The sequence below is a fragment of the Dendropsophus ebraccatus genome, chromosome 7 (assembly GCF_027789765.1).
Source record: "Dendropsophus ebraccatus isolate aDenEbr1 chromosome 7, aDenEbr1.pat, whole genome shotgun sequence".
In the NCBI taxonomy this organism is placed as follows: Eukaryota; Metazoa; Chordata; class Amphibia; order Anura; family Hylidae; genus Dendropsophus; species Dendropsophus ebraccatus.
Window position 1 is genome coordinate 116805714 of NC_091460.1, and position 20027 is coordinate 116825740.

The 20027-nt window shown below is 43.7% G+C and overlaps 1 protein-coding gene across 2 annotated transcripts in view; it reads left to right on the plus strand.

Annotated features, from left to right (window-relative positions):
- Positions 1-20027, plus strand: part of LOC138797000 (bifunctional methylenetetrahydrofolate dehydrogenase/cyclohydrolase 2, mitochondrial-like) — a 75885-nt gene that overhangs the window by 22617 nt on the left and 33241 nt on the right. For both annotated transcript variants that reach the window (XM_069976765.1, XM_069976767.1), the window contains exons 4-6: positions 8119-8271; positions 8967-9074; positions 14496-14588. In XM_069976765.1, coding sequence (XP_069832866.1) covers positions 8119-8271; positions 8967-9074; positions 14496-14588 — 354 coding nt within the window. The remainder of the gene's footprint in view (positions 1-8118; positions 8272-8966; positions 9075-14495; positions 14589-20027) is intronic.

Genomic DNA, 20027 nt, shown 5'->3' on the forward strand with positions numbered 1-20027 from the left:
GCAGCTCAGAACTGGGGGAAGGAGACTGAATATATGATAACAAGTATATAATGAATTGTAAGTGTCACCAGGGGCAGCAACATATGAAAAGTTATGTTAAAGCAAAATACCCCTTTAACGTAAGGTAATTACTAACATGTGTAAAATATTTTTCCATTTAAAGGTGTCCTTGGCTTTTAAAGGGCTGTTCCAATATCAATTAACAGTTATACTTGTATGACTCTTAAGGTAAATATTTTTGCAAATACAATTGCCTCCTCCCCCTGATATGCCATATATGATGGTCAGTAACCTAGATAATGAGCTGTCAACAATAGAAGAGAAACAGCAGCATATCAGAAGGAGGAGGCAAGTTTGCTAAATGATTGTATTTTCAAAAATATGTCATGTGAGAAGCCCTACAGGTTTAAAAATGTTGGTTGAGATAGAAAAGTGTAAGTTTATACTACATATTATGTTAAAGGGATGACACGCTGTATAGCTAGAATAGACCATCGCTTACCATTGTGGTGGGCTAACCTCCGGGACCCCCACTGATTATGACAATGAAGGTGGCCTATGCAGGGCAGGCGCAGAGATCTCCACTTCCTCCAGAGCAGATGCTGATTTCGGCCATGATTTCAGCCTGTTTCCATTTGTGAAGACCCCACACCACCTCCACCACTTGCCGCACCCAGGTGAGCAGGCCATACATCTGGTTTGCACAAAAATCCTTTTCCATGGCCTACACCATGGGTCTCCAAACTGCGGCCCTCCACCACATTTCCCATCATGCCCAGATTTGGCTGTCCAGGCATGATGACAAATGTAGTACTGCAACAGCTGGAGGGCCGCAGTTTGGAGACCCATGGCCTACACCATGGGCATATTTGATAATGTGCTACTAAAGGATTAAAATTGATGCCACGTCCTAGCAATACACTATATGAAATGGGAAACCCAATTTAACATGATGTACTTTAGAAAGCTCCACCTGGCATAGGTGAAAAGATGTGAAATTGATTATTTTTGAAGTTTTTAGGTTCTGGTTTTAGACCTAAGATTAGTCATACTCTTCATGTAGAAACTGTTTTAGTTGCTAAATTATAGAGGGTGCTTTAATAAGGAACTTTAAACCATCATCGCTACAGTAAATCTTCTCTTATTTACAGGCAAATACTTGAAAGGTACTTGACTGTGTTGCGTAAACGTCCTCCAGAACCATTTATCTCTGAGCTATACAGCTTTCTCATTGCCTTGGGGCTGATTTTAGTCCACCCCCTCCTACATAGCTGACATACTTGTTGCAGCAAATTAATATCATCACATTACATAGTACAGATTATATGCCTTGTTTTTTTTTTTTTCCCCCAATTTTTTTTTCTATATTTTTTCTTCTCCATATTTTTTCCCATGTTTTGGCTCTTATTTTATTAAAAAGTATGTATCACCTAGATATGCTGTTACTGAATAGAGCCAGATACTGGAAAATGTTTTTGTTAATAATCTGTTTCTGATTTCATTTAATTTATTTTTTTTATTTGTAGAACATTATTATGGTGGCTATGTTTGTAACAGCATTTAGTGACATACTTTACGTCAAGCCTCATGGACATAGAAACAATTAATTTCCAGACCCTATTCTCTGTATGGGACACATTTTTGAGCATGCTCTGTGGGCTCATTCCACTGGGTAAGGGGGGGGGGGGGGGGTAGTTGTGAGCAGCAGTTATTGTGTGCAGCTTTGTATACTAGTGTTACCTGTCTCTATTGATATAGAGCACCCTACTGGGAAACAGTCCGTACAGAACAGGAGGTCTCAGCTTAGTTTTAATCCTAATTGACAAAACGAAAATTGTATTTTAGGAAAATTTTATAACATTAGAAAGTTGCTGCTGATAGCCCCTACTGCGCAAAGGGCACTGAGGATGAAGGTATGTCTGTTACCTTCATCCTTAGTGCAGTTCCGGGGCTGTTAGCTGTGAAATCCTCTCCCCGATGAGTGGTTAGGAGCACTGGGGATGGGGCTACCTTAGCACCCCAGGAGATACATTAGATGCTCATAGATCACCCTTAAACTAAAAAAAAAATGCTTAGAAACACCAGATTTTGACCCCTATAACTTTTTTTTACTTTACATAGCTGTATTAGGGCTTTATTTGAGGGCATAATCTGTAGTTTTTTGTGTTACATTTTGGCATAAATTGGACTTTTTTTATTGCTTTATATTAACTTTTTGTCTGGGATGTGAACAAAAATCATCAATTCTGGCGTTAGATATTTTTTGTCTTTTATGGCATTTCCATACAGAACCAATAACACTATAGAGGGCATTTATTAAACAGCGTATAACGAAAATTTTGTCATAGAAGGGCCAGTTGCAAATAAATGTATTCTCATGCGCTTGTGCACATACATTTTTCACATTCGGCACCTCTATGCCAGTTGCACCAGAGGGGTGGAGAGGGTTGGGCCTCTGTGTGCGCCAAATTCAAATTTTTTACGTGGAAAAATGTTAGAAAACCAACGCCAGCTCTTACGTGATTATGCTAGAAAATCGGGTTACCATAGATATGTCACACGAAGGCCAAGTTTAGAGCATGGTCCCCATTAGTGCACGGCGCCCATTTTAATAAACAGGGCTCATTTACATGAGACATGGAGACCTTCAAAGGGCCTTTAGCTGCCATTCTGTCTTATTAGTGTGGTGTCCCACTAGAGGTGTTGGGGTTATATACACCCTTCGCAAAAGTCTGTACTTATTGTATTAATATTGTGATGAAAGTAGTACTAAAAGTTAGCCACTAGATGTCACTGTATTATGTATGTGTATATGGAAGCTGCATAGCTGAAGGATCGCAAAGGGTTATTGTTTTTGTGTGTCACCAGAATCTGTAGACCAGTAGGATTTCTGCTTTCTTCTCTCCTATTATTTCCCTCCTTTCTTCTTCTGTTGCACTCTTTCACCCACTCGCAGTGCACCTTACACGCTGGGGAGGAAGTTAGTCACATGGGTGGAGGAGGAGCAGGGGCTTTTCGTTCTAGACGTTGTGGAGGAGGGACACGAGCCAGATAGCTCTCCACAGTGATCCTATTTGGGCCCTGGCCCTCTGCCAGGTCCCCGTACCTAAGTAGTTCAGTCTTAGTCAGGACCGCGCATGGGAAGGACGCAAGACAGCACACTGTTACCAACTTCTTTACAAGTAACACTCCAAAGCATTATGCACCGTTAAACCCCTCTTAAGAGAGGACTAGCCAGAGACAACCTCAACCCACGCCGTGGACTAGGAGAAGTCACAGTGGAGGACAGTATCCATAACAGAGCCACAGAGCCAGGAACTGATCCGAACAGAGCAGAGTTGCAGTAGCCTATGAACTCTGTCTCACAGCGTGGGTGTCAGCAAGGAACCCTCAGCATTCCGCTCATCCCAGGTAACAAGGTCTGGGGCCTGTGTCACCCATTAGGAAGGTTCAGCCGAATTTATTGGGCATAAGGTGGTGTGAAGACTGAAGTCAAAGGTCAATACGTGCACAGGTGTTCTTCTTCTTCTTCTTCTCATTCTTCTTACAAGTATTTTACCTCATCCTCCAACATCCTCCAAAAGTTTTGGAGACTTTAACTAAAGGAACCTTATACTGTCACTTCTGTATTACCTGCTCCACATCTACAAGTAGTAAACCAACTTAACTATATTTAAAGACTCTGTGATTATTCGCCACCACCGACACAGCACACACCGCAACCTTTGGACATTCTTCCCTTTCTGTGGGTGGTAGGTCCTACTATGCAGGAGGGTCATTACACCACTCTGGCCATCCGTGACATAACCCCACGGGACCCCATAGCAACCCAGCAGGACACTGACCACAGGGGAAAAGGGTACAACCGGCCTTGTAAAATAAAAGCAGGTGTGCCATCACACCTGTGTGCCCACCAGGCACTGGCGTCACGTGACAACATCCCAAGGTCCGGCTGTATTTCGGCCATCCACCACAGAAGTCGCATCACACTACAACACCTAGCAAGTGACCGGACGCTCCTCTGGCCAACATCACCGGGGGTACACCACATTAGTCCCCAGGGCAGGAGAGCCATAGAAGGCATCGTGTAATCGTGTCAATGATTGCCATCACCATGGTGGTCAGTGACAGTGTGTATCAGCTGCTGATAGCAACAGGCACCTGCCAGGTGAGGGCTCAGCTCCTAAGTCTTCTCCATACTTACAAACCCAGACAAAGGCATACTGTATGTCATGGGTATGGAAGAGGTTAAACATACTTTTTTTTTATATTTGATATTTATAGTTTGAATCTGATTTGAATTTTAGCACTAAGCCTAATAATAAGCCGACACTTTCTGTTGTATAAAGAAAATGTTTTAACCTTTTTGTAGCCCCTTTGGAAGAGTATTCTTTAGTTAATGGACACATACAGTATCATCATGTCAGCTGATACAACTCTCTGTTTTACAGTACATAATAAAGGTAGGTACAACACTCACAGGAACTGCTGGTATGTTGTGAGAAAGGCTGATAGAAAGAATTTAAGAAATGTCGCTTTTCAGCTTCTAAGAGATGATAGTAATCTAATATAAAAATCTTCTTCTGAAAAATAAAAGAATTCAAATTCACTGTGTACTGTAAGTTTAGACCATTTCTAGTCTCCCTCTATAACAAAAGATACTTCTTTCGGTGAATGTTATATTTTCAATACTATGTCATCCGAAAATGCAATTATTTCTTATTTTTATTCTACTCTTTTTTTATTACTGCACTGATTTTAGAACACAGTTGTGCATAAATATTACTAAACATAACATGGCAGAATATCAAGCTCTTCCTGAGTTTGGGGTTGGCATATGCATCGGCCAACTCAGCCAGTCAGTGGCAGCAGCGGTGCCCCATGTCATCCACTGATTGGCTGAGCAAGCAAGTGAATATGCAAATCACAAACACAGGAAGAGCAGAGCATCAGGACTGGAGCTCCATGACAGCAGTGGTGGTGTGAGAACAGGGGTGGTAAGTGTAGATGTTTGCATGTTTACCATTAGAGATGAGCAAATCTACAGCAGGAACTAAGTGAATCGCTTAGTTCCTATTTGCTCATCAGACTGCGGGCTTTGCCGCTGCTCCCCAGGTGCTGAGAAAAGATGGATCCAGACTTGTACTGGTACATACATTAGATTGGAAAAAAAATGGCCAGCACATCCAACACCGATTCTAGGTTTTCTGTTACCTGAGGTGAAACCTGAAATGTTTCCCTTCCCCACCACCCAATGCCCACACTGTCCCATCAGCCCGCAGGCCTTTTGAAAATCATATGTAAGGTGCGTGTGCAGAAAACATGCAGCTTATAATAACAAGTGCATACATATTCCATCTCCACCATAAATCACCCTGGTCAGGCATGCCTTCCATTGGTGGTGAGGACAAGACAGAAGACGTTTCCAAGTTTCCGTTTCCACATATGTGTGTAACCAATTGTTCAATCTATATTGCTTCTCCAAGAATAAAAACACATGTCAATGCACTGTGACTACTGATATTATTCATGGTCATACTACCATTACACCTTGGGCTCCATATAATGGGGTAGTGATCACTTGTTGTGTAGTGATGCCTGAAGCATATAACAATACCTTCAGGCTATGTTCACATTACGTGAATACCCGGCCGCGCGCGCCTGCATCAGAGCTTCCCATAGCCCACAGTGAAGCAAGCGGCTGGAGCCGCTTGCTTCACTGTGTCAACTGACAGGTCTTTCTGCAGCTGGAATTCACTGAATTCCGGCTGCAGAAAACTGACATGTCAGTTTTTTCCGGCACCGCATGGGATTCCGGCCGGAGCGCATATGATGTGTGTACGCTCCGGCCGGGATCCCATTGAAAATAAGGTTATGTTCCACCCCTCAAAACTACGGCCGTAGTTCTGCGGCGAGAACTATGGCCTTAGTTTTACGTAGTGTGAACATAGCCTCAAAGTGTTCCCAGTCCTGACTTCCTTGCATTCTACCTCTGTGTCCAGCTATTTGCAGGTCATGGGATCAGTGAAGTAAGTGGTGTGTTGCAGGCAGTATAATTTATGGCCACTCCATAAAACATGCGGCTTTACAAAGCTGCCGCCCTGAGCAATAAACTCCTTTTGTCTCATGGCAGAAGCCGACCTGGATGCACACGGCCACGGATAAATTACAAACACACAAAAGGTGCAAAAGCACCCTGCAAATGCTAGGATATGTGTATAATATAGATTTATGAAACTGCAATACGGCTATAGAAAAAAATGAGGTTCTTAGAATAAAATTTGTTAATATAGCCAGTATCATCCCACCACAATAAGATGAGCTCAGAGAGTGACAGACCTTACATTATAGATTATACCTCTTCTGGGTTAATAGAAAGCCTAAACATTCTGGGCATGTAGCTTTTCCCTGCTTAAATCACCCATGGGGGATGGGTGGAGTGCATGATCCAAGATGATGGCTGCCTTAATCTTGTATTTACATTTTTAGCGAGAGATCAGCCAGCGAACAAGAAAACATTCTAATAGCTAATAGCATCTTTTGTGCAACTCTTAAAATTACTGCAAGCCGGACGCACATCTCCCTACGTAACAGAGAATGTGCGGCTGAACATAAATGGAAAAAAAAGGGGTGCACAAATGATCCAGTGATCATTTGTTTGGTCCGGCTGCATGATTGAGGCTCAGCAAATGAGTGCCAATCTTGCTGATTGGCGCTTCTATCAGCCCGTCTAAAACAGAACTTAGAGCCCTATTACACGCCCAATGTAACCAATTATTGCTCCGCGTAAATGAAACGATCATCGACTGATCATTGGTTTATGTTTGGACCTAAAATTGTTCAGTAATACGTTGCTACGCCTAACAGCTATGTGCGGCCAGCAGCTGACAATTGCCATAACATCTGATACCTTATCTCTCCCCGCTCCCGGTCTTCTCTCCTGTGCTCCGCAGCTTCCCAATGCCGGCGGCTGAAGCTTCGGAACGTCCTGTCAGCTGACAGGCTGCTCAGTCAATCACAGTCCGCAGGAGCCCCGGCCTGTCAGCTGACAGGACGCTCAGACGCTGCTACCGCTGGGACTGGGAAGCTGAGATAAGGTATCAGGTGTTTGGACAAGGGCTGCATAGACATCGCTAACAATGTTCTAGCAGCCCTTACTGCCCAATTATGGGGCCGTCTAATAGGTCCAGTAAACGAGCGCCACTCTAACAGGTCGGTGCTCGTTTACTAAAATGATCGGGGCGTAGTCGGCCAATGTAATAGGACCCTTATTCTTGTTGTCTTTCTGTACACAGTTGTCTCACAGATAGAAACAGTAGTGAAGAGGAGGATAGGGAAATTAGTAATCTCCTAGAACACAGAGAAAAAAATGTTGTTATACATTTCTCAGTTACATTTGTAATGTAAGGTCCACTTCACGAAAATTTATCTGGATTTCTTATCAGGAAATCTAGATAGATTTCCTGAACCATAGTTTCTACTGGGCACGGACACCCTTCACCCTAAAGGGTGTCCGTGCATGAAAATAGGCCCAGAAATTATGGGACATGTCATCCTGGAATTCCAGACAGCACCAGAGTTCCTGATGCATTGCTTGGCAGCCCAGGCCAGTTCCAGCACCCGGGCAGGTGCCGCTGGGTGCTGACACTGGCCCTTTAACTGTATACACCCCTTATTCAGGAGCACATACAGGTAAATGCCGCAATGTGTTTGGAAAGGCTATTGGCTCCTGTCCCTGTCAAGCACTCTTCCTGATGGTCCCCCAAGCATTACAAGACATGAGTGACATCACTGGTGTGTTCGCAAAGCCTGAAGACAGAGGGAGAAACTAGAGAGTAAACACTGATGGTCCCCTGAAACCTCCTGAAAGGCTTCCTGATCAGTGTTTCCTGACCATAAAAACAGCCACGGTAGTGTAAAAGGGGCCTAAGATATACAATGAAAGCTGTGATTTAGATTTTTTTTTTTCTTCAAATTGGGCGACTTCTTCAATTTGGCGACATTCTGCATGAATCAAACAGCAAAGTCATCTGCTATAATTACCTGCATACATTTCTTATTATTGAAAAGATATTAGGCAAGTATGCTTATTTACCAATCAAACCCTTATCATTTTAGAGCACATCAATGAGCGAGATGTATGCAATGCTATTGCTCCAGAAAAAGATGTGGACGGATTTCACATAGTAAATATTGGAAGACTTTGCCTGGATCAATCGTCTATTATTCCTGCCACTGCTGCAGCTGTGTGGGAAATCATTAAGAGAACAGGTATATTGGCAGTTTTTATATGATGATAAATGTTATGTATAACAAGAGTTTAAAGAGGACCTGTCCTTGTAGAGTAAAGATATAACTCTTATTTTAGTCTGTCACTCTAGTGCTAAGATATAAGCGCTATAATTTTTATGCAAATGAGGAGAAAAAGTCCACAGGGTGTTCCTTTGGGCTGCATAAGCTGAACCTTGCTGGGCTTCTGTAGTCAGGGGAACACCCCCTGGGCATTATCTCCTAAGTTACAGTGTCGGACTGGGGTATCTGGGGCCCACCAGAGGAAATGATCCTGGGGGCCCACCAATAAAGACATGTCAGTCAGTGTTTGTGCAGGTTCTAAAGCTGGGGGCCCACCGGAGGATTTTCCAATCCTTCGGTGGGTCAGTCCGACACTGCTAAGTTGAATAAAACCCCTCTGGAGTGACGGACTAAAATAAAAGCTATTGAGGGTAAGAAGTCCTGTTGTACACTGCCTAATTTAGTCAGCAAAAAGTTGCTGACAGGTCCTCGTTAACTTGAAGAGAATTAGTAAAATTCCCAGGAATGTTCAGCAGGCTGAGTTCTAATGAAAGTCTGCCATGGACTGAATGGTATTTTTCATCTGAGATTTACTGGAAAACTAAAAAAAAAAGTTTTAGTGATGGAAATAGGCTTTGAACGAAAAATTTATAATTTTACATCTGTATTTGTAGGGATACAAACATTTGGCAAAAATGTGGTAGTTGTGGGAAGATCGAAGAATGTTGGGATGCCTATATCAATGCTCCTGCACACAGATGGAAGACATGAGAGACCTGGGGGTAAGAGTTAATATATTAAACAACTATCATTGAACTCATGAATTACATAGCAAACTTAGCACTGTTCTCGGTTGTACTTGCTCCCTATGTCTTTCTGACACTGCTAGAAATAATATATTACTCACTTTTGGGTATATTGGTACCTTGACAAAAGGGTGGGGGGTGGGAACTCAACCGATCAAAACCTTTGACACATCTGTGTGACTTTGCTATACAAAATGAGATTCTTAGCGTACTATTTGATCAAATAATGTGTAGCACCCACCATGGATGATCAAGGGGATGACCCTTATGTATAAATTATATGTTACATTTGAATGTACCACTAGGTACATCGCTTTGTCTTTTTTTACATTAACAGATAGACGCCGTTGCAGTGATGCCGATGCTGTGGTCCTTTTTTTGAAACGCCACCTGGTTCCCGCGCACGGTGTTGGTCTATTCCTGAGTACTGGCCCAGCATGTAACACTGGGGGCAGGCCCCCCAACACCCAGTGTGACGATCTCCCCTCCCCTCTGTGACGTGGCTCCATTAATTATAATGGGGCCGCGTCACAGAGGGGAGGGGGTTTCATCACACTGGGGGCCGGCGGGCCTGCTCCCATTGTTTCATGCTGGGCCAGTGCTCGGGAATAGACCAATGCCGTGCGCAGGAACATTTAAAAAAAAAGGACCATGACATCGGCATCCCCACACGGTCTGTTCAAGTAAAAACCACAAAGCAATGTACCTAGTGGGACATTCGCTTTAAGCTGGCATACTCCTTTCACTATCGTTTGGATTCTAAATTGTGATCTACCCTGGTACTAAACATGGAAAGGTTTCTAAGTGTATGGCAATATGACTTTACCATTGATGGGTTTCCATATGCTTGACCAAAGTGGATGAGTTTGCACCCTGAACGTAGACATTCAAATTCAACATTTTTCCATGACAATATTATTGTTCTGTTCATTGAAATATAATCTTTTCAGAGATTATTGCACATTTTAAGTAGTTATTGAAATCCATTTCTAACCATAGCATGTCATGTTCTTGTGTTTAAGCATTGGGCTCCAGCAATGCTTGCATCATGGGGAAAGTTTGGTCTGCCAAAAATAGCATGATGAAGAGCAGTTTGAATATACATACTAAACAGTGCAAAGAGAGCAGCGTGACTTCCAAGCTCTGAGTCACCATTAGCCTGCACATTCTAAAATATTCTGAGATGTCCTTTTCTACTGAACTTTGTACTGCAAAGGCAAGTTCTCATATTTCTACCATGGTTAACACATTACACATTCACTCTGATGCCAGGTAGACACACAGTAAACTTAATTCAAAATGCAGCCGTAAAATAAGAAAAGAATACTGCAGTTTTTATTATGTGATAATGTGCTACATTGTAGAAAAGTTCAAGGGGTATGAATACTTTTTCAAGTCACTGTATGTATTTGGTGACTTAAAAATTATATAACGTCAAAATTTTGGCATGGCACAAACGGGACTTAAAGCGACTTTGTACCCACTTTGTGACCCCCCCCAACTACTTATACCTTCTTTTAGCTGATGAGATGTTCTTTGTCCTGCTATGTCTATCCATGTTAGTGTCATTTTCCAGAAACTTAAAATCATACTTTATTCATGCTGTAGCCGTGTCTAAGAGGCGCCGCCTATGTGGTGTGGTTATTCGTCTCCTCCTGCCCTCCGATCCGCCCTCTGTCTGGGTGCACAGCATTAGCAGTCATTGAGCATGCGTCGCCTCCTGACCCCCGGGCGCGGATGCAATGACGTAGCCGGGTCCGCGCCGCCTCTCTGGTGTCCTCACAATTAAGCCCCCGCTCCGTGTTTGGGATGCGCCCGGCCTTTCCCGGCCTTTCCCCGCCCATCCTGCCTCCTGCGCCGCCTCACCCCGCCCCATACCATTGTGCAGCCCGCTCCCTGAATCAGGTGGTCCTCTTCTACGCACAGGCGCCGTTGCGCTACGATCCCGAGCACGCGCAGTGATGCACAAAGCCGGTGGCGTCACTGCGCAGAGAAGCGGGGGCTTAATTGTGAAGACACCAGAGAGGGGGCCCGGACATGGCTACGTCATTGCAGCCGCGCCCGGGGGTCAGGAGGCGGCACATGCTCAATGACTGAGAATGCTGTGCACCCAGACAGAGGGCGGATCGGAGGGAAGGAGGAGACGAATAACCACACCACACAGGCAGCGCTGGCCTAGGGCACGATCGTTCTAGGCCACGCCTCTTAGACACAGCTACAGCATGAATAAAGTATGATTTTAAGCTTCTGGAAAACGACACCAGCATGGATAAACATAGCAGGAAAAAGAAGGTATAAGTAGTTGGGGGGGGGTCACAAAGTGGGTACAGAGTCGCTTTAAGATTTTCTTTCAGAAATGGCTTTCTTCTTGCAACTGTTCCTTAAAGAAGCATTCCGGATTTTTTTTTATTTGGCCCCCTGCTGCTCGCTGGTACCTATACTTACCAGCGATGATCCGTGTCTGGCGGAGTTCTGGTCCAGTGGTGCTGTTCAAATCCCTTGCGCATTGACGTCACCGCTCTTCCGACCACTCTTCTGTCTCCATGTTGATTGTAGGCTGGAAGTCACACTCTCCCATAGAGAATGCATTGGAGAGCGTGACTTCCGGCCTTCAATCAACATGAAGACAGAAGAACGGTGACGTGAACGTGCGCAGAGACCTCTAGGCTGCTTCTTGTCTTGGCTGTCAGTTTAGATGGATGGCAGAGTCAGGTTTGCATATGTTCCATTTTGGCATGAAGCATTAAACAATGCTCTGTGAGATGTTCAGAGCTCGGGATATTTTTTATGTTCTCTAACAAAGCTCAGAAAAGCTGTAGCTATACTCAGTGGCGGTCTTTGGCACCAAGCACACCAAGCGATCGCTTGGGGCCCTCAACATCCAGGGGGGCCCCCACGCCCCGCTCTTATGCTCAAGACCGCTGGACAGGGTCGCTGCCCCGCTCGCTGCTGCCATCTGAACTGTAACTATAAGCACTCGTAATGAGCGCACAGGGGGAGCACACAGGGGTCTGTTTAACTGGGGGAGCGCACAGTGGGGGTCTATATAAATGGGGGAGCACACAGGGGGGCTATATCACAGGGGGGCTATAGACTACTGGGGCTTCACAGAGGGGTCTATATACTACTGGGGGCAGCACACAGGGGGTCTATATACTACTTGGGGCAGCAGAATGGGGTCTATATACAACTTGGAGAGCACACAGGAGGTCTATATCCAAGTGGGAGAGCACACAGGGGGGCTATATACTACTGGGGGAGAACACAGGGGGTCTATATACTACTGGGGGAACATACAGGGGGTCTATATACTACTTGTGAGGCACACAGGTGGTCTATATATAACTGGGGGAGCACACAGGGGTCTGTATACTACTGGGGCAGCACACAAGAGGTCTATATAATACTGGTGGGGCACACAGGGGGGATATATACTACTGGGGGAACCACACAGGGGGGTTATATACTACTGGAGGAGCACACAGGGGTCTATATCCAAGTGGGGGAGCACACAGGAGGTCTATATCCAAGTGCGGGAGCACACAGGGAGGCTAAATACCCCTGAGGGAGACACAGGGGGCCTATATACTAGTGGGGGAGCACACGGGGTATATACGACTGGGGGCAGCACACAGGGGGTCTATATACAACTGGGGCAGCACACAGGCGGTCTATATACTTCTGGGGGAGCACAAAGGGGGCTATATATAACTGGGGAACACACAGGGGTCTATATACTACTGGGGGAAGCAAACAAGGGGTATATACTATTGAGGGCAGCATACAAGGAGTATATATTACTGGTGGTAGCGCACAAGGGGTATATACTACTGGGGGGAACACACAGCGGTCTATTGTTTTGGAACGCATGTCGAGGGGGGGGGGGCCCCAGACATAACTTTGCTTGGGGCCCCAGAAATGCCAAGACCGCCCCTGGCTATACTGAGAAGACATGACACACAGGTGACTTCGTTTACTATGTAGGTGACCTCTAAAGGTCATTGGTTACAAATGGATTTACTGATACAATTGCATCCCACACACCAGCTTTAATGGTGCGTTTACACAGACAGATTTATCTGACAGATCTTTGAAGCCAAAGCCAGGAACAGACTATAAACAGGGATCAGGTCATGATGAAAAGACTGGGATCTATCCTCTTTTTAAATCCATTCCTGGCTTTGGCTTCCAAAATTTGTCAGATAAATCTTTCTGTGTAAACGCACCCCAAAGCTATGTTCACACTACGTAAAACTACGGCCTTTGTTGCTGATGGCAACAATGGGCGTAGTTTTAGTGCAGCGGAACACAGCCTATTAAGCTATGGGATCCCGGCCAGAGCGTACACACATTGTATACGCTCCGGCCGGGATCCCATACGGGTCCGCAAAAAACTGACAGTGTATACGATCTGTCAGTTCACACAGTGAAGCGAGGGGCTCCGGCCACTTGCTTCACTGTGTGCTATGGGAAGCTCTGATGGGGGCGCGCGCTGATGCGCCCGCATCAGAGCTCTGCGGCCGGACAGATCATCCGGCCGGCACTTAAGTAGCGGTCAAGGAACGGCCGGTCTCTTACGTAGTGTGAACATAGCCTCAGGGTCTATTTACACAGAAAGATTATCTGACAGATTATCTGCCAAAGATTTGAAACCAAAGCCAGAAAAAGACTATGAACAGAGATCAGGTCATAAAGGAAAGCCTGAGATTTTTCCTCTTTTCAAATCCATTCCTGGCTTTGGCTTCAAATCTTTGGCAGATAATCTGTCAAAAAAATCTTTCCGTGTAAATGCACCCTCTCACTTTACAATTACCTTTTACTTTGTGTTTGTCTATCCCATAAAATCTAAGTAAAATAAATATACAGAGATGTGAGTGTAACATGAACATGTGGACAGGTTCAAGAAGTATAAAAAGTTTTTCGAGGTTTGTATTTATTTGTTAGCTAAAAAAAATTAAATTAAAAATTTTGGAAAGATTTTCCCATTACAAAGCGAAAGTTGCCTCTGTATATATGTGTATATATATATATATATATATATATATATATATATCTGGAACACTGTATATTGAGTGTTAAAACATTACAAGACTAAAAGTATTTGAATACATAAAAATCAACAAAAATTTAAGAACATTAAAAAGTGGCAACAATCTGGCCTACATGACTCCTGACAAATGTATTATGTGTTTTAAAAACTTAAAAGCACTATGTCTGACAAAAAGGTGTGGCTTTGGTTCAAATGGGAGTGGTCTCAGTATAAGGGGTGTGGTTTAAATGTCATCTGTTTTTTTTTATTATTTGTTTTTTTTTTTTTAGAAAGCTGGATGGAGACAAAAAGGCACAGATGAAAGAATGTTCCCTAATATACTGACATCTGATTCTTTTATCTCTAAGGTGATGCAACCGTGACAATCACACACAGATATACCCCGAAAGAGTTACTGAAGATCCACACACAGATAGCGGATATAATTATTGTGGCAGCAGGTAAATGTTTCCTTTTTCTTTTCTTAAATGGGCCCTGTAATAAAATAGTCCATAAATAACCCAACTTACTGATAAAAAAAAAATATGCATAAAATGCCTTCATTTTTGAGTGGTGTTTATCTGTGTTGGTGCTCTATGGTTTCTGACTTATTTTATTTCATTTTAAGTTCATTTTAAAGACCAAAAAGTGTTCAAAGGGTATCTTGGGGCTGCAAAACCAACTAAAGTAAGTCATCTGCTAGGGTTTAGTTGTAAGAGTGTGGTATCAATTGCTCTAATTTCAAAGATGGGCCAGTCATTCAAAATATAGATGAGGGGGGTCAAGGGCTACATTGGAAAGAATAGAGAAAGGCGACAACCCTGTCTGGTATCTCTCTCCATTTTCATGGGTGTGGAGAGGAGGCCGTTGACAAGTATTCTAGTGGTGGGATTAGTTTAGAGTGTGTAAAGGAACTGAAATCTTCAAAGCCTCTATGTCTAAGCAAAGTATTTAGGGATTGCCATATAATGGGGTCAAATGCTTTCTCAGCATCCAGTCTAAGAAGTATAATCATACCTCCCAATTTTGAGTGGGAAATTCAAGGCAATGTGCCTTTCCACGTTTACCCCAATTCTCCATACCATTACTACCAAGACCAATATTGTCAGTATATTAAAACACTTATTATTGCCACACTGTGACCGCCACCATTTCCACCACACAGTGACTAATAGCCCCATACCATGACTAAATAACATCCACTATAAACAGACAATTATCCCCCTAATACATTGACCCATATAGAGGTAGATGCCAAGTGTACACAGGCTCTGCACACCATATAAGATTACAGTGCAGTTATATCCAGTGGCTCACAGGGGTGGTCTTCTCTGATCTCATTCGGTGACTTTTCCTTTTTCTCTACCTGACCCAGCTATTATGAAGACTTCCCCACAGAATCTACCTGTGTGACATTTTAGGCTACTTGCTCCAGCACCATCCTTACTGCTATACAAAGTCCCCATCTGTATTGCTCCACACTGTAACAATGAACACTTTGTACCCCTATGCAGTATTTAGGCCCAATTCCGACCCTCAAACAGTACTAATGTTTCCGCTATGTCCTCACATAGTAAAAAGGCCCTTCTGTGCCCTCATATAATAGATAAGGGCCCCATATAGTAGCTAGGTCCCTCTGTTTCCATGTAATAGTTAAGTTATTTTGTGCCCCGTATAATAGTCCCCTCTCCTTTCTCTATGTAAAAGTAAGGCCTCCATGTGCAGGTAGCCCCCAGTAGTATCCCTCATGTAGCTAATACCCCTATAGGTAGTCTTCACAGAAGGTAGGAATATTGTAAGCCCCACCGTGTGTAGTATCCCCCAATGTAGGAGGCATCCCACTGTAGGTAATGCTACAGTTAGTTAGCACCCCCCAGCAGATAGCATCCCAATATTAGGCATCTCCCCTGGTAATTACTGGTAGTTAACCCCATCCCTCCCTCATGTAGGCATCCCCAGTGTGAGTTAATCCCTCTTCATGTTTAAGACCCCCTTCCCCCTGTGTAGGCATCTCCCCAGGTAGTTACCCCCTTTCAATTAGGCATCTGCCCTGTTATTTAGACCCCCTTCCCGCCCATATAGGCATCACCCTGTGTAAAACAAAAAACTGTTTGATGTAGGTTTTGTGTCTTTATGGCCTCTATTTGCTCTGGTTGATACATAAGGGTCCTAAATGGGGTATGAATTCCCTAAAGAATGTACTTGAAGGTGCTTTTTCTAAAACAGATAACAGGGATAAAGACCCCAGCAGGGGTCAAAATGTTGTATCTATGTAGACTTGGTGTCCAATAAAACTTGTTGCAATATTCTCTCTGGATGCTGTTAGACCCCTTCCAGACCAGTTTCGCATACCCACTTAGGGTTGTGGGTTCACCGTGCATCCTACCACAATCATTAATTCAAGGGACCATCGGTGCTTATGAACCTCCCTTTTACTTCAGCCTATATAACCTTTTATAGTCTCATGGGACTATCATTTAAATCAGTAATGTAATCAATTATTTTCATTTTATAATCTGTAGTGAATCATTTTATATAAAACCATACATTTCACTTTCTAACATACTAAGAGATCCCGGAACGATTGTGCTAATCTGGGTAAACTGCAATTAAGAAGAGCTTTAAATATTCCTAATTGTAATCTTTTATACCATTAGCGCATCTTTATAATCACATTAAATGTCCTAGTTCAATAGGTTTGGCACTTCCTATAAGTTAATTTACTGGAACAAGCCTTTGGCATATAGAGATCTTTAAATACTTTTGGAAAGATGTTCCCAGGATCTGCCCAAGCTGTAAGTCAGATGAACTTGATATGTGGGTTGTCTAGCGAAACCAAAGGTGTTTTATGTCTAGTTGAGGCAGACTTTACCAGCCGAGTACCGATCTAACTGATCAATGCTATGCAAAAGCATAGCATTAATCAGTATAAGCAATCTAATGTTTGCTAATTATATTGCTCTAGGAGGATTTAAGGCCCTATTAAAAGGATCGATAATCTGCCAAATCAGGCCGATTTTTCAAATGATCATTCTGTGTAATAGAGACAACAATCATTCCATGAAGCGATTATCGGCTGATTGTGTAGTTTAATCCTGCCTAAGAATCATCGTCCACCAGACGCACATTGCTTTGTGTAATAGCGATGCGCCACTGATGAATGATTTAAAAAAAATAATAAACTTGTCCGCACTCCTTAGTTTCCTTCTAACTTCTGCTCACTCCCCGCAGCCGCTGCTGGAATCTCTAAGGGTCTCTGAAGAGACAGGCTGCTCAGCAGGGGTGTGGCTAGGATTCACAGGGCCCTATAGCAAAAAATTTTAAGGGCCCCCCTCCCTTACGCACAACACAAAGCACATACTTTACTGCTTTTGCACTGATAACCCCTGACCTCTGCAGGAAGCTCTGCACATTTTCCTACTTGATTGCCAGCTGGAGAACACAGGTCAGAGGGTATCAGTGCAGTGAAGCAGAGATCTCTGTCTTCTGCTTGTTAACCCTTTTTTAGTGTTGCAGCATGTAAGTAAACATTGGGTCACTTACACACTGCAGTACATAAGGGGTTAACCAGAAGGACACACGCTCTTACCTTCTCCACCGGCCCCCCTCCTGCACGGAAGCCATAGCAACTGCCTACCCTGCCTCTATGGTAGCTGTGCCACTGCCCCTCAGCCAATCAGTGGCCGAGGTGACGTCCCTTCTCAGCCAGTGATTGACTGAGCGTCCTGTTAGTTTAGCTTAGAGAATCCAGCGGCGACTGTGGGGAGTCGGAAAAAGGCATGCACAACAGCAGGCCAATCAGAACTGCATTTTCTCCCCAAATTTGCCAAAAATCTCAGATGGGGTAAAGAGGTTAAATTAAAGTCCAAGTGAGTTCCTCGACATGATATTATGATGGTTATATATTAGTGTTTTTTCAGTCTAATGTATACATTTACATCCATGTAGAATGCATTGTAAACTGGTTTAGTTTTATGCAGTTCTTCCTAAAATAACACTCCCAGTTGTCTGTACTGTCCACACCTTAAATAATTGCAGGGAAAGGGAACATTTGTATTGCCTCTGTATACTGCAACATAAACTCCAAAATTATAGTGGTGCTTGGATCGGGCTACACAGATCTCATGCATATTTGTGTATTATGGCCTTGTACAACCTTCAAGTTGAATTACAGTTTTAAAGGGATTATCCAGTATTAGAAAAGTGTAATTAAATATAACAGCCATCCCCAGACATATAACTTTTTAATATAGTGTTATCATTAATAGTACTGGCTTCTGTGTGCTTTTGCATGATTCACCCCTGACAAGAAGTATAAAATAGAAGAACTACAAAATGTGTATTGTCTACAGCTCCCTGACTCCTCCCTCTCTCTGTGTAGACAACACATGCTCTGATATCAAAGGAGGCATGGCTGGATATTGTCATGTTACCATCCCCTACAGCCAAAATTACCATCCCCTTGTCAGATACACAGATTTCCATTGTGCTGTCTTGTGATGAAAGATGCTACTAAAATAGTCAGAAGTACAAGGCAATGGTCAGGATAAACAGAGGATAGCAAGCAGACAGAGACAAGCTCAATAACCGTCAATGAGAGGCAGGCTGAAATATAGGAGACTAGAGGTCCTGTCCACAAGCTGATTGCACCCGATGCCTAATCCTATCAGAACACCTGGGGCAAAAGCAACCTGGTCGCAGTGTTTTCGACCCGCGAAAATGCCATATGACATATTTCTGAAAAACCATATAGTAGATGAGAACATACCCCTCTCTTAAAGGGGTTATCCAGCGCTACAAAAACATGGCCACTTTTCCCCCTACTGTTGTCTCCAGTTCAGGTGTGGTTTGCAATTAAGCTCCATTTACTTCAATGGAACTGAGTTTCAAAACCCCACCCAAACTAGAGACAACAGTAGGGGAAAGTGGCCATGTTTTTGTAGTGCTGGATAACCCCTTTAAAGTTATTCACAGGATAAGGGCTAACAAGTCCTATAGAGAATTAATGGAGCACCGTCTCCACTGCTTATTTGAGGGAGACACGTTCCCCACATTCTCGTGACCACTGGGACCCCTACCAGTTGGCTTGACATCTCCTATACAATGGATTTGGGGGAGCAGCTACCTAGGCCACACCTGGATGTATGTGTGTGGGAGCACGATAGTTTGCCCTGTCCCTGATGCTGCCCACACAGACAAGAGCCACTTTATTGTGTATATATAATGTATATTTATGGTGGTGTCCATGATATGCTATGATTGGTGTGACCTGTCACTTGAAAAAACCTTTTGACAAACCTTGCAGATGTAGGTATAAACCTTGTGATGCATGTTTTTTCTTCAAGATTTGAGTGTCCCTTTAATCCAGGGATATGCACATAGTTCTACTATCCACTGCTTCATGCTACTTGCGCTCATTGTGCAGGTGATAGATCTGTGTAGCAGGCAGATGTCCAGCTTTATGACTCTGCAATATGTGATGTATCCCCAACTCCCAAGCATAAAAAGATAAACCAAAGAACGCAAAATAAAGACACAACACATTGTAATCAGGTGCCAAAGGGGCCCAATTTTATTTAAAATTACATGACACCTAAAAATGGCAGACCCCCGACTCACGAAGTGTCACCCTCCAGCACTCAGGCGAGGAAAAAACCCCTGTGGGGGAAACCTCGAGGGAGCCATGGCTGGAGAGTTGCCCCTCCCCTGGGCTTAGAGGGTAATACCATATTATAAATATAATAAACTGGATAGGAGAGAAATCCAGCTGCAATATCTGTCACCTTAGTGATGCCTAGGCGGATGTATCTCTTCTCCCTCACAGCTCCAGGTCCACTTCTTAACAAGGTGGCGACTCGATGAAGGGGTAGTCTAATGCAGACCACCCCTTTTCCCCTGCT